At 39.0% G+C, this 22,772-nt stretch overlaps 5 protein-coding genes across 5 annotated transcripts; 2 read left to right on the top strand and 3 right to left on the bottom strand.

The window, feature by feature from the left end:
• Positions 1-304: 304 nt before the first annotated feature.
• On the bottom strand, positions 305-17,533 carry LOC108068962 (proteoglycan 4). The gene is made up of 6 exons (XM_017158846.3): positions 17,422-17,533; positions 5,964-6,068; positions 3,986-4,307; positions 3,685-3,922; positions 3,462-3,624; positions 305-3,403 (listed from the first exon to the last, which is right to left on the bottom strand). Exons 2-6 carry the CDS (start codon positions 6,048-6,050, stop codon positions 716-718), a joined length of 3,498 nt encoding a protein of 1,165 aa, XP_017014335.2. The 5' UTR covers positions 6,051-6,068; positions 17,422-17,533; the 3' UTR covers positions 305-715.
• LOC108068860 (uncharacterized) lies at positions 11,643-12,400 on the top strand. The gene is made up of 4 exons (XM_017158688.3): positions 11,643-11,760; positions 11,814-11,969; positions 12,024-12,191; positions 12,245-12,400. The coding sequence occupies exons 1-4, from the start codon at positions 11,707-11,709 to the stop codon at positions 12,398-12,400; spliced, it is 534 nt and encodes a 177-aa protein (XP_017014177.2). The 5' UTR covers positions 11,643-11,706.
• Positions 17,534-18,431: 898 nt separating the features above from the next.
• On the bottom strand, positions 18,432-18,909 carry VhaM9.7-a (Vacuolar H[+] ATPase M9.7 subunit a). Its single transcript, XM_017158720.3, has 2 exons — positions 18,858-18,909; positions 18,432-18,796 (listed from the first exon to the last, which is right to left on the bottom strand). The coding sequence occupies exon 2, from the start codon at positions 18,790-18,792 to the stop codon at positions 18,535-18,537; it is 258 nt and encodes an 85-aa protein (XP_017014209.1). The 5' UTR covers positions 18,793-18,796; positions 18,858-18,909; the 3' UTR covers positions 18,432-18,534.
• A 209-nt stretch (positions 18,910-19,118) lies between these two features.
• On the top strand, positions 19,119-19,949 carry LOC108068959 (zinc finger matrin-type protein 2). The gene is made up of 2 exons (XM_017158843.3): positions 19,119-19,334; positions 19,394-19,949. The coding sequence occupies exons 1-2, from the start codon at positions 19,232-19,234 to the stop codon at positions 19,873-19,875; spliced, it is 585 nt and encodes a 194-aa protein (XP_017014332.1). The 5' UTR covers positions 19,119-19,231; the 3' UTR covers positions 19,876-19,949.
• On the bottom strand, positions 19,947-22,637 carry LOC108068958 (phosphatidylserine lipase ABHD16A). The gene is made up of 6 exons (XM_017158842.3): positions 22,388-22,637; positions 22,012-22,325; positions 21,804-21,955; positions 20,646-21,249; positions 20,315-20,582; positions 19,947-20,255 (listed from the first exon to the last, which is right to left on the bottom strand). Exons 1-6 carry the CDS (start codon positions 22,511-22,513, stop codon positions 20,145-20,147), a joined length of 1,575 nt encoding a protein of 524 aa, XP_017014331.2. The 5' UTR covers positions 22,514-22,637; the 3' UTR covers positions 19,947-20,144.
• Positions 22,638-22,772: the final 135 nt, after the last annotated feature.

Here is a 22,772-nt window from a genome sequence, read left to right as displayed (position 1 = left end):
GGCGCGATATTTGAAAATGGTTCAGATCTATAAACCATAATAAATCATAAGATATATTCAGAACAAGATACGAATTTTATTATTGATCACTATCATTTACTATCAATCGATTGTCTACAATTTACTGAAAAGTAAAATATAATGTTTATAATGTTTACCTACTTTAAAAGATTTAAATACAAAATTAAATATATATAAAACATTTATATGATAAACAGGATGTTTGATTTATTATTACTTCTAATTAAAATTACAAGATTTCCCACTGTAACTTTAAGGAAACCCAGAAAAGCCAGACCATAAATAATAATAAATTATTCACATTTATTCAAAGATCGAGCTTAAACATTACATTAAATCCATAGCTAACATTAACATAAGAATCGCAATGAACTGATAAAAATAATATTCGAAAATTGTAAGATCGTATACTAAAGATTCGATACTTAGGCAATGAATGTGATGTTTGTCTTAAATACTGAGGACTGGCAGTCGCCGGAAGTGTCATTCCAAAATTGTTTTCGAATGTGTGTAAACAATTTTCGAACAAGATTTCGTTATTTGCACGATCGACCTAACTAAAGATACATTCCCTACTTATAACTAAACATATATAGAGTGGTCTAGGTCTAGACTAAATCGTAGAGTTCATAGAGAGCTAGAACTCGTTTCTCCGCTAATCTCAAAGGTGAAGCTATTTGGCCGACTCTGTGGATCACTTCTTGACCGTCACCTGGATGCCGCCCTTGACCACCGCCTCAGCGGGTGGCTGTTGGCCGAATCTCCGGCTCTGGTTGAGGTTGCTCTTGCGCCGCAGGCTGATCTTTCCGGAAGAGGGAGCAGGAGCAGGAACTGGAACTGGAGCATTGGTCGCACTCCTCGGCGTCTCCTCATCCTCGGCTGGAGGTCTATAGGTTCGTATCCCAGAGTTCGATCTCACTGGCAGCAGGGTGACCAGTCGGTGGACACTGGGTTCCGTGCTGCTAACAGCAAACTGCGAGATCTTGAGCAAATCTTCGTAGTTTAGGGGGTCTACCACCTCCACTTCCGCCTCGCCAATCACGGGAATCGCAGCTCCTAGGACTTCAGAGGACCCATCCTCTAGAAAACTGGACATAGGCTTGATGAAGGGCTCCCTCACCACAGGTAAAATAGATTCTGGGATGAGTAATGGGACCTCTGTTGTTGTAGAGGTAGAAATGGGTCTTTTTACATCCTGCTTGTTCAGTTTGCTCTGCGAAAAGGGCGGAAACTTGTTGGGAACACTGGGTGTGATGCCCAACTTGGAGGCCAGTGTATCAAAGATCAATGAGATATCCTGAATATTGCTAGCATTATTGATCCTCGTCTTGATATCATTGAGGGTCAGGTTCTCCGACTTGTCTATGTCCTCGGAGACCCAAGCCTGCAGGGTCTGGTTGAAGACCTTCCTCATATTCGAATTGTGTCCAAATCCCTGGGCCGAAGAGCTGTTCACAAACTCCCATTTGGAGTGGGAGGGAAACAAATTGGAGTCGTCCATCATGGTGGGTCTTTCGCTGGTGGTGCGAATGCGATTTCTTTTGGTGGTTCGGGGCTCTTCCGTTGTAGTTGTAGTACCTAAAGTAGTTGTAGTTGGTGTTGTAGTCGTTGTGGTAGAATCCTTTTCGAAAGTTTCATTGGAAAGAATCGAAGAAGCGGTGTTTCTCTGCAGAATGAGCTCCTTGAGATTCAAAAAGTTGGGTTTCGAGTGGCTCACAGTGGGTGTTTTTAGTGTTTCTTCTTCCTCTGACTCTATCCTGGATTCCAGCTTATCTTCTATGGGTTTTTTACTAGCGGTGGTATTATCCTCCTTGGGCAGATTAAGTAGCTCCATGAAGAATTCTCCTATGGTATCGGCCAGAACAGAATTATCTGTTGGTTTCAGTGAGGGTAAAGCTGGAGTTTTGGTTGGCTTGGGTGGAGAATTAACTGGGGTCTTTGGGGTTGAGGTGGTGACCTCCACTTTCTCCTGTTTAATCTCTTGCTTGGTGGTAATCTCAAGTTGCTCTTTCTTCTCATCCTTCTTCTCTTGAGCTTCCTTAGTTTGATTCACTTCCTTTATTAGCTGATCCAGTGGTTCCTTCTTTTCCAGCTTCTCCTGCGGCTTCTTGGCAATGACTCCACCGCCCAAATGCTCGAATCTCTCGTTGCTGGCATCCAAATTAAAGGGCAGCTTCTCCCCACTTACCATCGTAGCATCAATGGGTTTAAAAGGGGGTATGATAACATCATCAATGAGGGGAACGGGCAGCGGATGTGGTTCCACGAGGGCTCCACCCAAACGTTCGATATTCTCAGTGCCCGGCATAAAGATGGGACTGCCAAAGTTGTGGTAGAAAAGCATGTCCTGCTCCTGCTGATGCTGTGGGGGATTGGGTTTCGTCTCCTGTACCCTTAATCCCGGATTGAGGAACCCCAGACTATAGGGATCTATGGTAACTGGCGCCACAGCTGCCGTGGGTGGAGTGGGATTGTCTCCAATGAAGGGCAGCTCGAACTCATCGATTCTCCTCTGTGGTATGTGATTCACAGTGGGCGTGGTTCCACCGGGAAGAGTCTTTGTGGGAAAAGCTGGCGGTGGTCCAGGCAGTAACTCCGGTACCTCACGATGCATTGGTCTCCAGGGTTGAGTGTCCAAAATGGGAAAGGTGGTGAACAGATTGGCATCCAATTTGGGCAGGGATCCTCCTTGATTTGGTGAAGGTGTGGTTACAGATGGATAGGTGAAAGTAGTGGTGCTAGTTGTAGTGGTTTCTCTAGTGGTGCTAGGTGGTGGAGGTTGGGTGGTTGTTGAAGTACTACTAGTAGTAGTGGGTGCCTCCGTTGTTGTCGTAGTTGTTGTGGGTTTGGGAGTACTAGTAGTAGTGGTAGTTTTCCTAGTAGTAGAAGTAGTGGTTCTCTTTGTCGTCGTTGTGGTTGCCTTGGTGGGTTTAGTTGTTGCTCTAGTTGTGCTCATTGGACCTCCAGTGGGCACCTGTTGTGGCAGCACCGTCGTTAGCTTCTCAATTCCCGGCTTTTTAGGCTTAACCCTCAGCGAAAAAGGGGTAACCGCAATGGCCTTGGGTGGCAAGGTGCTACTACTGCTACTAGTACTAATCGATTGATAGGCCCGAGTGGGCGGTGTCTTCTTCCTGGCAATATCCGCATCCGTCTTGGTGATCTCGAAGGAACCCTCGAAGGATCCCTGGATAACCGGAGCATTCTCCACATCGATATCGGGCTCTTCATCCGCCGAATGACTGCGCACTAGGGGATTCTTCGGCTTGGGCGTGGTATTACCACCTCCCAAAGGTTTTGGATAAACTGCAGCCGGTGAAGGTGGCGTACTGCCCTTCTTCATGAGACGCTTTTCCAACTGGGTTTGACTAGTGGGCACCGTTTGCTGTTGATTAAGTGTAAGTTTTAGAGGAATTCTTACTTGGGGTAGAGTCTTTACTTACGGCTTCCTTTAATATAGCTGCTGAACGCACCACCTGCTCATCCATAATGCGCTTGATCTCCACCGATTCTGTGTCCAAACGCAATGAGCGATATAGGGACTTGGTGGCAGAGGTTTCCAGGAACAGGGATTCCTTGATGTACTCTTCTACACTCAGAATGTTTCTGTAAAATTAAATAATAATAATAAAATAATTAAATAATTATATATCAAAGATAACTTACTGTGGCAGTTTGCGGACATCGAGAAACACCCGGAATGAGACCTTTATCAGTGGACCCTCTCCAAAGCCCCAGACATCTGTCCTTAGTGGTTGCAAACCATTATCCATCATGGAACGCTCCACGAACCTCTTGTAGAAATCAATCTTTTGCTTGTAGGTGGTCGTATGGTTGTATTTCAGACCCGTGGAGAACAAATCTCCTTTGGCAATGCGGAAGGAACCCTCAAAACCCATAACAGCTGTAAGAAATATCAGACTTTATTAGTAAGCCAAAGTATACATCATATCATCTATAAACTTACGATCCTCCAGATTGGTTTTAATAGAGCTAAAGTAGAAGGCCAATCCTGCAATGGAAATAACGGCCAGCAGGACAATAAACGCCGCCGTGGTCAGGATAATGCTAAAGGATCGGTTCTTGGGGTATTGCGTGTGATTCGTCTTGGCCGAAAAGGTGGATGGTGCAATGTTCCTGCCATCCCGCCAAATGCCCCACGTATTGTAGCCATACTGACTGTTCAAACTGTGCTCATTTGTGTACGAGGGCTGCTTGTTCATGTGATAGTACGCCCCCAGCTGGGACCTCCGGCCAACTGTGTTCTGGTAGGTATAATCCGCACCGTTCTGTTCGGAAGAATGAAAGAGGGAAAGAAGATGTCAGTGGGTTTCAGAACTATGCCATCCCAATCGATCCCGATTAGGCCACTAATCTAAGATAATTAGCCGCCAACTTTCTCGACCCTTTGGCCACTTTCTATCGCGAGTTGCGACTCCCCAGGTACCCCAATCTAGATGACGGAAGTTGGTCTCTAACGGCCCCACTTTGGACTCAATTTGCGCTATCACGAAGAACCGCAAGTTCCCCCCAAACTTTCCCAGCGTTATGTCAGTCTAAGAATCCAAATCTCTATCGCCGCTGAGCACTTGTCATGATTTGTTAATGCATCTCATTAACGGCGCTGGGAAAACGCATTTAATTAGCCAGGGTTGTGGAGACTATCAAGTGGTATGGAGTCATTGCACCTGGTCAGAGTCTCAGACTCTGGAATCTAACTTCCGCAGGTTCCTAGTTTCACACTTGAAATCAGCTAGTTAGCACTTCTAATTATTTTGTTCTTTTTTGTTAGATTCACAATATTTCTCCATTAAAATAATACTTCATTATCTGATCAACGTATGATTTTTCTTCAAGTGCTTTTATTACGAATGCCATAAACAAGTTTTTTGCTTAAGTCTTTTGATTTGGCATTGACATTGATATTGAAAAAGTGTGACAGTTAATTATATGGCATTGATTTCGACTTAAACGGTTTATTCAAGATAATATTTCTGATATTTAACTGACTTTTATTTATAAATTCAATATAATCTAAAAGCAAATTGATGAGTTGATTTGTATTATTACAACAAGTTTTTTTTCTTAAGTCTTTTGATTTTAGCTAAGACACGAACCTTAAAAATTCTGATAATATAGAAAAACATGAAAAATTCCCAGATTAAATCAAATTATTGATCGGAAATAACAGTTCTTCGTTTTTCACGCATTTCAAAGAACCCAAACTTCACCTTTAATTACAAAGTATCAATGATTTATGTTCTGAACACCCATGGGTTATTATCTCGACCTCCGCTGTAAAGTGCATTTGCTCGAGAAGATCCGAGGAGATCCGAGTAGATCCCCAAAGGGGCCTATGGGAAAGTTTGATTGTTTCTTGATTACCATTTAACATTCGTTAGCTGCAGGGCATTTCCCTTAGTTCCTCTCTTTCACCGGGGGAAACTCCCTTCCCTTCCGCTGGCTTATTTCTCCCTGCTTTAAAAACTCAGCTGGCCAAATTGCCGTCTTCTTTGGCGTTCTCTTCGGCGACTCTTCGCTGCCTCTTCTTTCTTTCTTTGCCAGCCAGAGAAAGTCATTCACCTTTTAGAACGTTCTTCTGTCGTGTTTGGCTCGCTAGTTACTCGTACCTATGTATCGTTTTTTTTCAGACTCTCGAGTTTGTTGGTGAATGAGGAATGCAAACAGCTCGATTCCGAGACTTGGGTCCCAAACAAACAGGCAAATGAATAAATAAATATGCATGCTGCGTTCTTTGTGGCAGATAAAGAAAAAAAATAGAACTTGAGTTGATGTAACAATTCTATTGACAAAGAGATTTTTGGGGGACGATAAATGGTCTCAATTCTATTCTCAAAAAAATGCTAATCAAATTCCCCCTGCTTTATATAACTGTTAAACCTTTTGTCTACGCAAGTGATAAACGATTAGGGATTACTACTCACCATTTGCCGACATGTCTGCGCCCTGTATATATCACTCACGCCGGATAAACTCTGGAAGTACTTCTTTGTCCCATAGACGGTGTCCATTTTTCCACCGTTACAATTCTGGAAAGATACAAAAAAAGAAACAGATTTTCGGGTTAGCTATTGTTAGCGGTTTTCTTCACTTTCATTCGAATGGGGGGGATCTTTGCTTTCTTTTGTGGGGACCTGAGTGATCTGAGATCCCGGGATCTCTTGGGCTTCGTGAAAAAGCCACTACTAATGGGCCAGCATGCCGGAGAACCGGCTAATCCTGTTTGCCAGCCCATTAGCCAAACGAAAATTCTCACTTTTCGCCAGGGAAAAGAGGAAAAGAACAGTGCACAATTTACCATGAGATATGCATGCCGTTAACCGGTTTGATTTGCATTTTCCTCAAAAGTACTCAAAAGTATTCAAAGGAGTAGGTTTTACACGAGGAAAAATCATTGAAATCGAATAGAAAAATTTCTTATAATTATATTCCTAACTAATCTTATGAAGAAACTTATGGGAGCCTTATTTAACAAATGAAGACATTTCCCATGCTTATAAAAATTCCAGCCAAAACTTCCACCTTCTCAATGAAAGAAGGCATCACATAAATTTCCTAATTAATTGAACTGGCCGAAAAGTGAAGACCTCTTCGTTGACCAGTCATAAAAAGCGAAAGCTCTCCGTGTTATAAACAACAAATTTAATTAGAGAATTCCCCCAACACTCGCTGATACGCTCAATGGCTGAGCCCTACAAATTTGGAATTTTCACTTCATGGGAAGCTCTCGGCTCCTCCAGCATAAAGAAAAGAACCCACTCCGAATGGCTTAAGTACACAGCAGATGGGCAGAGTTGGGCGATGGAGGAGTGGGCTTTGGGTAGGGAAACCAGTTCTCCACATCTCCAACTCCACATCCAAGATGGGGTTATGGCTTGTTCCGCCGTCATATATACACATGTAAGATCTCGGTATTTATAAAGCCACAATGTATGGTTTAGTTGTACATGTGCAATCAAAATCAAAAGCAAAGTTCACTCGGCTCAGAGAAACGTGTGTGTAAAAATAGTTTTTTTTTCCGCGGGCAGAAACTCTGATGGTTGCTTGGTTGGATGCTCTTTGGATGGATGATCAAGGGGTCTGGGTTTTTGAGCTGGCAAAAGTAAAAGTTCTGTTATTTTTAGGAATGTCTTGATGATGTTTTTTTTCGGCTGGCTGAGAGAAACTAATTTCGATACTTTGAATAATAATCCGGTCTGCAGAAGCCGCATTGTTGGGTCATCACAAATCGAACACAGATTTAATGGAGGGGATTATGCAAAATGGTTTATTTATGGGGTTTGGGAAAAGTCTTTTGCTATAAATGTGCTATAAATTTGCTATAAATTGTAAAACCACATTACTTTTTAATTGAGTTTCATTTATAACTAAATTTATAACTTGATTTATAAGAAATAAATCTTGTTTTTATTTCCCAAGTGAGTAATTGTCGAACCCCCATAAATCTTTGTATCTTCATTGGTATTCCTTTCCTGGTAAACCCACCCATTAACTGTAAAACGCAGGTCCGGAATCGGAATCTCTGTCATCGCCGCCACTTCCCATTGAAATGGAACGGAAACCCATTTGCCTAATAAAAAGACCGCCAAAAACGCGCTCAAACTGGCAGAAAAAAAGAGGCAAATTGAAGAACCAGTGCAATTAGAATTGAGCTACACATGTTCAGATTTGTAGGTAGACGTTTGTATATGGCTGGGCTGCTCCAGGGGGAATTTTCAGGTACACTTAGTTACCCTCCACCCAAGACAGTTAGAACGCTTGGGGAGCCATCGGCATCGTCATCGTCATCGCCATGGCCAAAGCCATAGCCACCAGCTTTTGACCTAGATGCGCATGCGCGGAGCCACGAGGAATGGATTCGAGGGGTTTTCGAGGGGGTACGAGGTGGGTAAAGCACGGAGACGGCCAAAACCAAAACTGGTAACTTGCGCTCGTCTCCCAGTATGTACTTACAATTGCGGTCAAAATAATGAATGTATTTTCCATTTTTAAAATATAAAGATAACATTTTATGAAATCGATGATATTTGATTTTTGGATAGAACCTTTTTTGTTCATTAAGGTTTTTTAAAATATTTGATTTCTATTTTCTATTTCTATTTTGTTTTACAAAAAATGTAACTTTAAAATGTATTTTACCCTTAATTCTTTATATATGTTATTCTATTAAAATTGAGTATTATTTTGTGTTAAATATTACTTAAAATTTTTTTTAATAAATATTTTAGAATCATTAAACAAATAATATAAAGTTAACTTCCTATGTTAAAAACAAAAAAAATTTTAAAATAGAATAAGTAATTTCAGTGCCATTATCTTGACCTCAGTTGTAGTTACTTTGCTGTGTTTTGGAGAAAGAAAGAATAAATTGACTTGCGTTTGAGCCGCGTGAAAAAAGTTAACGAAAAGTACAGAAATAAAACAAAAATAATACTGGCACAGAGTTGGTTTTTTCTTTCGATTTAGGCATTAAGTATTAAGACGTCGCCGGCCACGCATAAGTTGATTAAATTTCTCGCATTAGCCGATTTTCTCTATCGGTGAAATTGCTAGACGAAAAAGCGTCAAAGAATGATTGATGAGAATTTGATCTCGAAACTCAGACAGTTGTCGGTCTATAGTGTATACTACCTACGTATTTATAGCTATATAGTGTATACTACCTACGTATTTATAGCTGGAAAATGTCTAACAGATAATTTATAATCACAATTTAACTCCTCAATACTAAATGAAAAATCCTAAAATTTCATTCATACATATCGTTGAGAACAAATTTAAATAAGTAAATTGATGATGATTGTTTTTTTGATTAGCATAAATCTATAAGGCGATTAAAATTTGTATGATTTTTAATTTTTTTAAATTATTGCAAGCAATAATAAAATAATATAAATAATAATTTTCTCTATCGGTGAAATTAATTGACAAAAAAGTGTCAAATAATGATTGATGATAATTTTATCTGCAAATTTAGACAGTTGGAATACAAAAAAATGCCTAACGGAAGTCGGCCATTAACCCGCTGGCACGTCTGCATATATACGTATATATATATTCATTGACCGATATCTCGGCCAAATGCGTTGGCATTTGCTATGCGATTTTCGGCCAGATTAAGAGATTCCCAGCCACTTTCAATCATTATAGCCATAGCCTCGCCGACAAAGTGACGAAGAAAGTGAAATGTGACAGGTGATTTCTGGGGGGCGAGGCTTTTATTTTCATTTTACAGGTGAGGCATCGATGTCAATGGATGCTTATCAGAAAACGACGGTGAAATGGAAAGTTCATTTGGTAAAGCTGCCGAAAACTAGAGGAACTCTGTCCATTGAATCATCCGAACAATGCAGCATTTTTGATTATTTTGTTTGACTTTGGAAAGTGGTGGTCAAGTGATTTTTTTCAGCCTCATTATAGAGATGTTCGCAAACCGCTAGCCATATGTCATAATTGATGCCTCAATTTAGCTGGGCAGTGTGCAAATTTATGCAATCTTCTTTCTTTGCTTTCCTTTCCCAAAAGAAAGGCAGAGAAGAGCGCAAATGGAAAATCAGATAACTAGTCTAATGTAAACAGAACGGACGGTAGAAATTCGTTATGAAATTCGGTGAAAATATAATGAAGTAATTATATCAGCCATCAAATGATAATAATACCATCTATTAATAGAAACAAAATAAATAAAAAACGTATTTTATAGGTAAATAATAATAACAGATCTTAAAAAAATAATACTACAATTTTTGTAGATTTTTTTAAAGTAACATAAGATAATATAGATAATATTATAACTTTTTACTTATGATAATAATATCCAACAATAGAATATAAACCAAAATTGTGCCAAATAATTAAGATTGAATTTTCTCTTTCCGGAAAACCCTATAAAACCCATCTGATAAGAAGTCTAAACCCAACAAAAGCCGCTCATTTTCACCCGATATCCACCGTTCACCCCAGAGAAACAATGAATGAACAAAGTAACGTTGCCGCTAATTGTATAATAAATTAATTAAATTGTTTATGGCCATTAGGAAATGAATATGTATGCGTTCGAGAGAGCAATCTGTGCAGCATTTGCAGTTTCGTAATCGCTCTAACGGCGCCAGCTAGCAAGGTCTTACTGGAGCATAACCACTTTATGAAGATGGGGGAAGGAAAATACCATGCTAGTATACCTCTTGTACCCAGAACCACTCGGCATACATACAATGTAAAGCTCTTTGCTCTTTGCGGAACTAAAAGTGCATTTCATTTCTATGACAAACAGAGGGGAAAAGTTGACAAGCAGGAAAAGAACGAAAAGAATAAAAATATATTATAACATGCGAAGTGTGTGGATAGTGAAGAGAGTGTTGGGAATAGTCATTAAAAGGTTTTACCGTTACACCCTAACCAACGACCAAACTCTATAGTAATTAAAAACAAACAAATTCGCCAAGTCTTGAGAATTATTCGGGAACTTGATTACTCACTGTCGTAGAACTTTGGGTGCCAACTGTACAGGGCGCCCCATCGAAGGTGAAAAGTGTCAAGTCAGTTGGAAAGAACCGTTGGGCTGAGGTAACAGTATTAACAACAGTGCTAAATGATAGTTGACTTGTCAGTTGGGATGGGAAGTTTTCTTTATAGCGGGTGAATTCGTTCCCTATTACTTAGAGAACTCGAAATAAAATCTTGGGAAATTATCACAGTTTAGGAGGTTTAGAAACTTAGATACTCATTTCCGATCCCAATTAAAAGGAAGTGATTTTAGCATAAGACAAAAAAGAAACCCATTTCTCAAAGAAACTTAAAGGTAAAATTTAGGGGGTTTCCAAAAATTTTGTATCTCATGTAAATGCAGTAAATAAATCTATTAATATACAATATGCATATAATATTTTTTTTTTCCTTAAAAAACATGTAAAATCATTATGTTTAAAGCAATTTTCTAGCACCTTTTTAATGAAATGCAAATCGTAGATTTAATTGAGTTTTTTGGTCAATTATTTATTTCGTTGAAGTGGAAAGAAAGCCCAACTTGTTCTATTTGGAGTGGGGAACTCAGAGCCCGTGTCTAAATGCAAATGTCAACATATGGAAGACAGCTTTACTCTTGGTTCTTAGTATGCATCGACGCACTTGGCGGATAAGAACGAACCCGAACTGCAATTAGTGCCACGTTCAACATGCGAGGCACGCACATCCACTGGAGAACAGAACCACTCCGCCTTCTCTTTTCCCGAACAACCCATACACATATCGATATCCATCCCATCTGATCCATACCATACCCACTGAAACTCACATCATAGTTATGTTTTTCTATTCTACTCCGCATCTGCTTTCCATTTGCTCTAAGCACTCAGAAAAATTTTTTAAAAGTAAATTTTTTGTTTAGTTTTTAATCAAGATTAAACTTAATAATTCCAAGCAAGAATAAATAATTCTTAAATTTTTACAACTATTGTTCTCAGTTATAAATAGCAACACGTTTTTCACTATAAATCATTTAAAATATATTTTTAATGACTAACGTTTATCTCGATAGGAATAAATAGATTTTTCGATCATATATAATTGGTTTGCTCGTTACAAAAAACTATTAATGGATCATTTGGAGTCAAGCTCAACATATTCATCAGTCTTAATGGGTCAGTCAATTGATAATAATGGTCAGAAATGTCCGTTTTTTCTGTCTTTTTTCTTCTCATTACTGTATGCCTGGTTACGAAGGTAATCCCCATCCCTAATCCTGTTCAAAAACATCCTTTAATCCGTAATTTTAGGTCTATTCCCGATACGAATTTACGAACGTGAAGTGTGAATGTTTCGATAAGAAGTTTTGCGAAGTAGATTATTGTTATATAAAATCTAAGAACCGGACGTACAAATATATTTCTGTAAGATGTAAACTGCTACAAATTCCCTTGACAAATATAAAGGTATACGGAGAAGATTATGTCTCTTTTCAAGCTAATAATATCTTTTCAATTCAGGTGAATTTTGGCCTCTATCAACGTCTTAATGGCTATAAACCATTTCTGTACAACATGACCGTAGATGCATGCAAATTCCTAAAATCTCCGCAAAGCAATCCGGTGGCTAATTACTTCTATAATTACTTTAAAGACGTTTCCAATTTAAACCACTCTTGCCCATTTGACGTAAGTACGTACGGAGTTTATAAAGTAAATATTCCAATGTATCCCCTTTCCAGCATGACATCATCGTGGATAAAATGACTGCTGAGAGCTTTTTACACCGAGCCACCAATATTCTGCCTTTTCCCAAGGGAAGCTACATGTTTCAAGTGGATTTTTATATCTATAATATTAAACGAGCTGTAGTTCAATTGTTTGGCTCACTTTCGTAAGAGACAATAAAACAAACAAATGCTACGTATGTGTCATTTTATCCCCATTTCCAAACGAGAATTATTTTTAGAATATTTGGTGAACCATTAAAAAAATTACATAAATGACGAGCGATTATTTTAATAATAATAAATCACGCTGCAATAATTAATTTCGAATCGAGTTTTTCATTTTCAGCAGTGTTTTTGGATCAGTCATTTAATAAAAATGGTTAGAATACTTTGTTTTTCCGTTGTTTTTCTTCTGTTTACTATTTGCTTGATCACGAAGGTAAAAAATCCGTATTCCTATTCAAGAAACAGCCATCAAGACGTACTTTTAGGTTTATTCCCGATACGAGTTTTCGAACGTAAAATGTGAATGTGCCGATAAGAAGTTTTGCGAAGTGGAATATTGCTATATAAAATCAAAGAACCGGACTTATAAATATATTTCTTTAAAAATTAAACTGCACCGAATTCCATTGACAAAAATTAAGGTACTAGGAATCTTACCGTAATTTTTTAAGCTAATCATATTTATAAAATGCGATTCAGACGAATTTTGCCCTCTATCAACGACTGAATGGCTACAAACCTTTCCTCTACAATGTGACTATAGACGCATGCAAATTTTTAAAATCTCCCACTTCCAATCCCGTTGCCAGTTACTTTTATAATTTCTTTAAAGACGTTTCCAACTTAAATCATTCTTGCCCATATGATGTAAGTATATGTAAAGTCTAAGAAGTAAATCTTCCCATATATCTTTTCTTTTCCAGCATGACGTTTTGTTGGATAAATTGACTGCTGAGAGTATTTTACACCGAGTCACAAATATTCTGCCTTTTCCGAAAGGAAACTACATGTTTGAAATGGATTTCTATATGTATAATATTAAACAAATTGTATTTCAATTGTATGCCTCAATTTCGTGAGAGTTTAAAATTGAAATTTTCAAATTAGTTTCAAATTTAATTTTAGACATAATCAAGGTTCATTAACTAAATTTCCTGTTTTTAATAAACTCTTTAATACTGCACTAGAATTATTTATAGATGGTTTACTGATATAGATTGTATAAATAACCCAGCAATAGATTTCCAACATTTTATTCATACATGTCGAAAAACAAATAAAGCAATAAAAATATCATTAATGACGATCACATAGTTCGATTAGAACAAATAATTATTTTTTCATACATAATTGGTTCGCATCAAAAATAATTATTTAATCATGTTTTCGAGTCAAATTCCACATTTTCCTTCATTTTCAATGGAACCATCAATTGTTCATAATGGTCAGCCATTCCTGTTTTCCTATTTTCTTCCTCCTGTTTGCCGCATTCTTTGTTACGGAGGTAAAAATTCCAGTATCTCTTCAAATAACATTTTTCAAGCTGAATTTTTAGGTCCATTCCCATTACGAATTTACAAACGTAAAGTGTGAGTGCGTGAATAAGGATTTTTGCGAAATCGCGCATTGTTATTTAAAATCTGTGAACCGGACCTATAAATATATTTCTGCAAGAGCCAAACTGCTAAGGCCTCCTGTCACAAAAATGAAGGTATAAGAAGATGTATATGTTTTTTGTATATGTTTTTAATATTTTACATATGTTATTCAGCTGAACTTTGCTCTCTATCAACGTCTGAATGGCTATAAACCTTTCCTCTACAATATTACCATAGACGCGTGCAAATTCTTTAAATCTCCTACTTACAATGCCGTGGCAAATTACTTCTTTAGTTTCATTCAAGAATTCACCAATCTAAACCACTCTTGTCCCTTTAACGTAAGTATGCAATTTTCATAATAGCAGATAATATTTTGATAAATCCTTTTTCAGCATGATCTTATTTTGGACAAAATGACTGCTGAGAGTGTCTTTCACCGAGTCACCAAAATTCTGTCTTTTCCGAAGGGAAGCTACATGTTTCAAATACATTTTTTGTCTAATGACATTATCCGAATTATAGGTCAATTGTATGGGACACTTTCTTAAAGTCAAAAAGTTCTTACAAAAAAAATATTCTACTGTTTATTAAAACGTATAAAACTTTAAAGTTCAGACAGAAACATTTAATTATGATATTGAGGTATTAAAATTACAAGCATTATTTCATGGTTTTTGATTCAGCGAAAAAAAATGCAAGCAATAAAAACATACTATTAACGATTGTTTTCCACATAAGAATTAAATGGATTTAAATCGATTTCGATGTTTATATATTAAAGTGTGTAATGAAACGAAGTAAATAAATATTCTTCATAATTTTGTTACAGTGCACTCGAGTGCTCTATTCGCTTTACCGCAACGAACTCTTGCATTTGAGGTCGCTTTCCTCTCTTGGCAGGCGAAACAAAGCACAAGATCGGCCCATTAGAGGCGATTTTACATCATTTGAATGCAATTTAGCCGCAGCTTAGCGTTATGTTCTATTTCGCCCCGGCACGAACTGCTGGCCAAGTCAGCTGCAGAGATCAATCTGATTCTTCAGTCTCCAGTCTTTAGTCTTCTGTCATTTGGCTTTGGCTTTGGCTTGGCTTTCTGAGCAGAAGAATCGTGCGGCACGGATGATCAGTCGGTCTGCCAATTTGGGCCAGTCGCGATATATCTTCATGATGAGCCTCGCATTTCTTGACCAATTTGCGATTCTCAACGCAGAAGAATCTGGCGAGGAGAATCTGAGAAGAAAAACCCGAAGAAAGAAAGAAAAAATTGTGGGGGCGGCAGTTCAAAACCTGGAATCTCTGAGATCTCTGAGTTCTTCGAGTTTCGGACTCCGACTTGACCGGCCACTCTTAACGAGCGAAAGTGTTTCATTAACTCGTAAATGAATAATTTGAGTGTCGAGACAACGAAAACGAAATCAAAATAAACCGAAACAGAAACCAGCACTCCACTCCACTCACACCCGAGAAATGCTCGTAAAAATGTACATAATTTTTCAATCTCAATCTGGTTTTGCGCATTTCTATTTCTCGTCTGTCTGTCGTTTGATCCACTTCCGACTTCAAAATGAAAATTTTCATTGCCTCAGTGAAACTAATTTGAGGTGAAAATTGTCAAAATAAGAAAATAAAAAAATAATGGGAGAAACACACACTGAAAATGCCTTGGTGACAGTTTGACAGAAAGAGCGAAAGATATGGGTGTGTTTATGCGTCTAGGATTCGGATGCAGTCTCAGTTTCGGATTTGAAAGATTTGGAAGATTTGGCAACCTGTCGAGACAGCCTTGTCCAAATCCCCGAGTGTCTCGTGCTGAGTCAGTGGTTTTCTTCTCTTTTTTTTGGCACTTTCTCCCAGTCAGTCGACTGCACTTATCAATGAGTCAGTTTCTCAGCTCGGTTTTCGGTTAGGAACGTCAAGGAATTTGCGTAAATTGTCGGTTATTACTGGGTGCCCCGCCTCGAATTGGGTCAGAAAATGAGTGCCGAGAGCCACAGCCTCTTCCTGTCTTTTTTCTTAAAACGTAAACGCTAAAAACTTTAACTGCGACTAAAAATCAATTTCCGCAACGACATAGATAGGCTCATGCAAAACGCTCAATTCTCTAATGGGCACAGCTGCGGTCGAAATAATAGCACCCCGCGGGCTGCGCCCATAAAAATGTTACCGTTTGGCAATCTATAAATACTGTTGTAAAAGTTTTAATAATTAAAGCGTTCTAATTAAAAGAAATTTTTTGTTATTTTAAAACACGATAATATTCTCAGAAACAGAAGTTCAGAATAGAAAAATTACTTTTATTTTGTAGGAATATTTTTAAAATATTATTTTATTAATGGGCACAACTGCGGTGGAAATAATAGGATCCCCTGGGGCTTTGCTCATAAAAAATATAACTGTCTGACAATCTATGAATACAGTTGTAAAAGTTTGTAATAACTAAAGCGTGCCAATTACATAAGCCAACTAAAAGAATTGCATTCTTAACATATCTAAGGAAAAATTGATATTAATTAAAGATTTAGGTTAACAATTTCAGTTCTGCATGGATAATTTTTTTAATTTCAATATTATAATAAAAGACTTTAATATATTTATATCACATAATTTATCTAGGGTTCCATTATAATTTCTGTTAAGTTTTGAAGGACAGCCATAGTCATAACATAAAAGTAATTCTTCATAATACAACTAGATATAATACTTCGATCTGAATAAATATATTAATTCCTCTTTTGGTCAAGTTCGAGATTTTAGAGATTCCTCATTTTCCCTATACTTTTCTATAGATGCGACCCCATCTGTAGGCTGATCACCTATAACCATCCGGCGTCATAATGGGAGACCCACTCATCTTATAGCGGTTAGTGGGATCGGAGAATAATGGAGATGGAGATGGGGTTTCCTCCCGCGATGCGCTCTCCCCCGAGATCCGTAGATCCAAAAGCCGAGTGGAGTGCAACGGTGGCTATAACGACCAAGAGCAAAACTACAGTGAACTGGGCACTGAACGAACTGTCAATTGGCCCAGTTCATGAACGTGGTAATTGCGCGGTTAGCGACATATAAAGCGACACCAAGAAAGATTTCCGAGGAGACAACACAGCGAACACAAAACGTTCTCCGGCCTTTTGTTTTTCGAACTCTTTGGACGCGATCACCTGTCCACCTTTTTAGCCATTCTCAACGCTTTTATTGGTGCCAGTTGGTTTTTGGTTGGAATGCTCTTTGCTTTTTGCCGCCCTTTATTTTTTTTTTGGGTCTTAATTTCTAATTTCTTTCATTACAGACTGGTTTTGTGAGGGCCCCTTGCTTCTTTTTTTTTATTGCCATTTTTTCGTTTTAACATCCATAATTTTGTAGCCTTTGCCAGCTCGTTTGTGCGCGATTATTGCTCTTGGCCAGGCTTTTTCCTACCTCTTACGCTGGGTAAGTAAAATGCAACCAGTTTTAGACCTTCTACAGGCTGCTTTATGGCATGTCTAACTAGTTTATGGCTTAGGGAACCTGGGAGACTGGATTGGGTTCCCGAAGAATCCTGCACCTTTCTTGCAAATTAAGTTGTAAATTCCTAGATAGCTCACCTGCCAGGTTTTTGCTTCTTTTTCTTAATTGATCGTCCCCCGTTGTTATAAAAAGGTAGGTTCCATTTGAGGAGGAAATACTCCCTGCAATCGATTTGTATTTAAATTCAATCACAAATGTTGCACAGTTTCGTTTAATTTTAGGTAGGGTTATTCCCTCTATTGATTCGGGGATTCACGATAATATTTTTTAAACACTGCGAGAGCACACGAATTTAGAAATCCCAACTGATCGCGGCGGAGAATGAAGGTAAACTGAAGACTGAAGACAGGTAACAAATCCCAGTTGGTTGGCCTTCAAGAAGAAAAGAGAAATGAAGACCGACGACCATCGGCTAGAGAAGAGAGTAAATCGAATTCTTCCCGCTCTCACTCTATCCGCTCTCTCTCTCTCTCTCTCTCTCTCTCTCTCTCTCTCTTGGATCTCCCTTTATCAGCCATGTATCGTTATTCTTCTGTTATATAATTAAATCATACAAGTTATTTCTATTGTTCACTGGCTACTGCAGTAGTTTCAAAGAAAATTCAAATATTTGCAAGATGAAAAGAAAATTTACTTATCTTGTTTGGAATGTCAAAATACTTTCTTATTTTCGGAATACATTTTTATTCATAACTGTTAAGAAATAATAATTTAATTGAAAGAGAAAGAAAATAGATTTTGTCTTTGTTTTTATTTAATTGTTTTTAGCCCTTTATGATAATATGATAAGTTTAAACAAACAAAGATTTGTTTTGATTATGTATTTATAATTTAGACATTTTTATTTTCAATGTCGTTTAGTTTACTGTTCCGAAATTAAATTCTAAAGAAACTTAAGATTCAAAATTGTCCAATTAAAAAAAAGAATTGTTTACTGAAATGAATGAATCATCAACTAGATTTTATATTTTATTTACAACACAATTTGAAGAATTAAAAAACAATTTAGGTACACCACTTGTAAATATTTGCATGCTGTAGTTTGCAGTATTTTAAATTGATATTTCCGAATTTTAGACAGCTCGCATTTAACAGAACAATGGATATTTTCACTTTTTATTTACAACACAATATAAACAGTAAAGCGGTGATTATGCTGGTATACTTTATATTTTCCAGAATCGAATCCCTTAACCATCCACAATTGGCATGTTCCAGGATTTTCCAATCATAGCCACCACATCGCGCTTCAGTTTGGGCCCAATTAGAGGATTCATTTGGGCCATGTAGCAGCACAGCCAAAAGAGCCAGCAGCAAGCGGCGGTTAACATCAGGATGCATCTTATGAGGTTCTGATGAGGTCCTTTGGGGGTCATAATGGGCATGGCGATGCCAACGCCACCCCACAAGGCGGTGAAGAACAGCACGGGAAAGAAAGCTGCGCCCATTTTTCTGTTTTTAAATTATACAGATTAAATATTGACTTTGATTTTACGGTATTTTGCAAACCTACCGTTTTTTCCTTCAAACTGTTGTGTATGAAAAATCAATAATTATCGTTAGAGTCATATCGATACCTTAAATATTATAGAAACATCGATAAGTGTCATTTGGATATAGCTTAAAAATCATTTTATGATATACCTTTAATTTTAAAACTTTTCCAAAAATTAAAACTGATAATTACGTTTATTTTAATTTTAAAAATAGCCAACAACCAAGTGCGATAGTTATCGATAACATTTAATTAAAAACCAAGTTGACATCCCCCGCCCAAAAACTTAGCCAGGACGCAAACCGCCGCATCACTAATAAAAATATTTACAATTTTTAGTTTTACACAATAGATTTTAGAGACTTTAGAGAAATATCCTTACCAGCGGCACCATGACGATGCGGCCTGATGACCACCGAAGGAAATGGGACAAGAACGAGTACGAGAAGCTGGCGGCGGAGCGGCTGCTCAACCAGGTGGCGCCCAAGGAGGAAGGTGAGTGCATGATTTCTTGGGAGGATCTTACAAAACCAAGGATTTTCAATCCCCTCCAGAACCCGTGCAGCGGGAGAACCTCAAGCGACGCGACTACAAGGTGGACCTGGACAGCAAGCTGGGCAAGAGCGTGGTCATCAACAAGAACACACCCACCTCGCAATCCGGCGGCTACTATTGCAACGTTTGCGACTGCGTCGTCAAGGATTCCATTAACTTTTTGGACCACATCAACGGGAAGAAGCACCAGCGCAATCTGGGCATGTCCATGAAGGTGGAGCGCAGCACCGTCGACCAGGTGAAGGAGCGCTTCCAGCAGAACAAAAAGAAGATGGAGGAGAAGCAAAAGGACTACGAACTGGAGCGCCGACTAAGGGAGGCCAAGGAGGAGGAGGACCGGTACAAGGAGCACCGCAAGGAGAAGCGGAAAGAGCGCAAGCGAAAGGCCGAGGACACGGATTTCGATGCGGGCGGCATGCCCGACGACATGGCCGCCATCATGGGCTTCTCCGGCTTCGGTGGCTCCAAGAAGAACTCGTAGAAATTAAGTGTTGAACTGCCTAAACCCTCCTCCCATTTAGTCTTTTAATGAAATAGAAACTTACCACCAAATTAGTTTAGCTTGTGACATTTATTTCGTTTATCGTATTTTTTGTATATAAGACAATTTCACACCAGTTGTCCAGCTAATCCCGGCTGTTCCCAGTTAGAATAATTTAATAAGCAGTCGTCAGAGTGCAAAAATGACTAAAACCATTTCACTAAGTCTAAGCATACACGGCCTTTTCTCTCTTTTTCAAGGGAATAAGCTTAGGTGAACACGAATCCCTGTTCGGTGGGAATGTCCCACGGCATGGTGAAGAATTCCCCGGGCAGCTGGGTGCAGTGCGTCGAGTTGTAGTCGCGTAAATGCTTGCGTAACTAAAAAAAAACATACAGAATTAAATATAAAAATAGACTAAACGACCAAGTTAACCCACCAAGAAGACAGCCATGAGGTTGCGCACCTCATCCGAGTAATCGGCTCCAATATTCATGGGGAAAGACTTGCCCTCATCGGAGGCATAAGTAATTAAACGCGACATGCAGAGCTTCTCGTCGGCGGTGGGAATGCTGTAAGGTTCCAGCGGCTTGGACAACAGCCCCTTGGCCTTGTTCAGCTGCGAAGCCCCAAAAATGTTGGGATACCGGCGCTTAAGCACGGACAAGACCAAGAAATTGCCGCGGTTGGTGTCGATGTGGTTGTCTCTAAGGGAATTCCGAGAAAAGTATTAATAAAAACCCTTTAAAAAGGCAAAAAACTAAACTTACTCTGCTATAATCTCATCCTCAGTGCGGCGTATAAAGGAAATGGGTCCATTGAACTCATTAGCCAACTCAGCATTGTTCAAGTTGCAGTAGTTGCGAATGGCCACCTTTACAATCCCCGCCAGAGCAGCCGGCATGCGAGGAATGGCCAGGTAGAGCACATCATCGAAGGTGGCGTCCAGCACCACGCCCTTGACATCCGGATAGACAGAAGCAGCGTACAGAGTGCTAAAGCCACCGATACTCCAGCCATACAGAATGATATCCTCGACGGGAAAGCCAAGATTGTTGATGGCAAACTGCACGACAGCATCGATGGCGTTCTTGTCCTGATGCGGATAAGGTGTGCCCGAACTGCCAGCAAAACCGGGATGATTCCAACCCAAGACGGAGTACTTCAGGGCCACCGGGGTGCCCATTATGCCCACTTCATAGAAGCCGGCGTTGCCCTCGGAGCAAATGACCAGAGTCTTGCCATTTCCCACATTATCGTTGCGGTTGTCAATGAACAATGTATCGATTTCGTTCGAGTCGATGGTTTTGACCTTGTAGCGGATGCCATTATCATCCTCGATGAGCTTGGCGCGTCCAGAGATCAGCATGGGTCCTGCAAGGATAGGGTATAAGTAACAGGTTTAGTTTAGGTATATAAAAATAAATATAAATATAATACAAAAGGTTATAAGGATAAGTTTGGGAATATTTTAAAGATTAAAGTAGCTTAAGGAACCTTTAAATTAATGGTTAAAATAATTACTGTTTGATAGACTAGATATTACTAGATATTTAGGTATGTGCTTTCTATACAAATAAAATAAATAAAAATAAATATAAATATAATACAAAGGAAATAAGGATATGTTTTGGAATATTTTAAAGATTAAGGGCGCTTAAGGAACCTTTAAATTAAAGGCTAAAATAGTTACTAATCGTTAGACTAGATATTACTAGATATAACTAAATATTTAGGTATGTGCTTTCTATAAAAACTAGTTTTTAGGTTATCTAGACAAACGTTTTTACAGACCCTACAACCAGTATTTGAGTATGACTAATGTTTCTCAAGCTATATGTATGAGTTTTGTGGAGAAAATGCGGACAACTTTTTACTGCTATGAACTTTAACAGTTTAAATGGGATTTAAGATAGCTTTCCCCTTACTCATGAATTTCTGGAGCAGCTTAACGGAGCCCGGATAAATCATGGAGAGCCCAAAGGTGTTGATAGCTAAGTAAGCGATGACCTCACAAGGGATAGTGGCCAATTGGAGCGGCTCCCGCCTGCTGGCCGTCACCACAGGCTTCTTGGTGTCCCTGGAAAGGAAGGAGTTATCATTACAGCACACTCCAATAGCTATAAAGTTACTTACCCAGTCAAGGCCTTCACATCAAAGTCCACTGGCCAGGCGTTGAACTCGATGTCGAAGCGGCGCAGCTCGCTGCTGGCATCTCCTGCCGTCTTGGAAGCCTTTGCCTGCACCAGGGCCTTCATCATGTTGGAATAGGAGCGGGATTGCTTGCGCCCCAGACCCCGCATCACCAGGGAGATGATTACAATCAAGCCCACGCTGGTGGTGATCTTGGCCAGCGTTGGCATGGAATCGGTGACCAGGTAGCCGCGGCGATAGAGGAATGTGACGAGCAGGGGGGAGGTGTAGTAGCCCACGGACCACATCACCGAGAGCTGCAAGGGGGATATATAAATACACCATATGCTCCAGTTTCCCCTGGGATCGTAGTACATACCGTGGATAAAATCTGCTCGCCGAACTTTTCCACCGCCCCCGCCTCGTACAGCTTGCGCTGCGGCTCGGGAACTCCACGGTATTCCATGAACAGATTGGGACCGAACACGTAATTGAGGAAACTCATCTTGGACTCGAAGCGGTTTTTATGTTTTGCCTGGATATATAATTTTTTCTATTTTCTATTTTATTTTGTTGTACTTGTAATTGATGTGAAAGCTGTTCCAGGGTCTCGCACTCACAAACAGATGTTTCCAGGGATGGCGCGTTAAATAACTTAACGGTTCAATTAAAAATTAAGTTGTAACTGGAATTCGAATATCTTTTTTATTATTTAACTCCTAAGGTAAAATGGGGAACAATTTAAAAAAAAAAATAGGGTAGGG

Source organism: Drosophila takahashii, chromosome 3L, assembly GCF_030179915.1.
Source record: "Drosophila takahashii strain IR98-3 E-12201 chromosome 3L, DtakHiC1v2, whole genome shotgun sequence".
Lineage (NCBI taxonomy): Eukaryota > Metazoa > Arthropoda > Insecta > Diptera > Drosophilidae > Drosophila > Drosophila takahashii.
The sequence above is the reverse complement of the archived record's forward strand: the minus strand, read 5'-3'. Positions and strand labels throughout refer to the sequence as shown.

What these genes read in the sequence shown, in the direction of transcription:
- LOC108068860 (XM_017158688.3), top strand. Translation starts at nt 11,707, where the DNA reads ATGTCCGTTTTTTCTGTCTTTTTTCTTCTCATTACTGTATGCCTGGTT. An exon ending in CTGTATGCCTGGTTACGAAG is followed by an intron (nt 11,761 to 11,813) that starts GTAATCCCCATC and finishes CCGTAATTTTAG; the next exon opens with GTCTATTCCCGATACGAATT. An exon ending in ACCACTCTTGCCCATTTGAC is followed by an intron (nt 12,192 to 12,244) that starts GTAAGTACGTAC and finishes TCCCCTTTCCAG; the next exon opens with CATGACATCATCGTGGATAA.
- VhaM9.7-a (XM_017158720.3), bottom strand. Translation starts at nt 18,792, where the DNA reads ATGGGCGCAGCTTTCTTTCCCGTGCTGTTCTTCACCGCCTTGTGGGGT.
- LOC108068962 (XM_017158846.3), bottom strand. Translation starts at nt 6,050, where the DNA reads ATGGACACCGTCTATGGGACAAAGAAGTACTTCCAGAGTTTATCCGGC. An exon ending in CGCAGACATGTCGGCAAATG is followed by an intron (nt 4,308 to 5,963) that starts GTGAGTAGTAAT and finishes TCTTCCGAACAG; the next exon opens with AACGGTGCGGATTATACCTA. An exon ending in TAAAACCAATCTGGAGGATC is followed by an intron (nt 3,923 to 3,985) that starts GTAAGTTTATAG and finishes TATTTCTTACAG; the next exon opens with CTGTTATGGGTTTTGAGGGT.
- LOC108068958 (XM_017158842.3), bottom strand. Translation starts at nt 22,513, where the DNA reads ATGAGTTTCCTCAATTACGTGTTCGGTCCCAATCTGTTCATGGAATAC. An exon ending in GATGTGAAGGCCTTGACTGG is followed by an intron (nt 21,956 to 22,011) that starts GTAAGTAACTTT and finishes CTTCCTTTCCAG; the next exon opens with GGACACCAAGAAGCCTGTGG. An exon ending in ACCTCATGGCTGTCTTCTTG is followed by an intron (nt 20,256 to 20,314) that starts GTGGGTTAACTT and finishes GTTTTTTTTTAG; the next exon opens with TTACGCAAGCATTTACGCGA.
- LOC108068959 (XM_017158843.3), top strand. Translation starts at nt 19,232, where the DNA reads ATGACGATGCGGCCTGATGACCACCGAAGGAAATGGGACAAGAACGAG. An exon ending in GGTGGCGCCCAAGGAGGAAG is followed by an intron (nt 19,335 to 19,393) that starts GTGAGTGCATGA and finishes AATCCCCTCCAG; the next exon opens with AACCCGTGCAGCGGGAGAAC.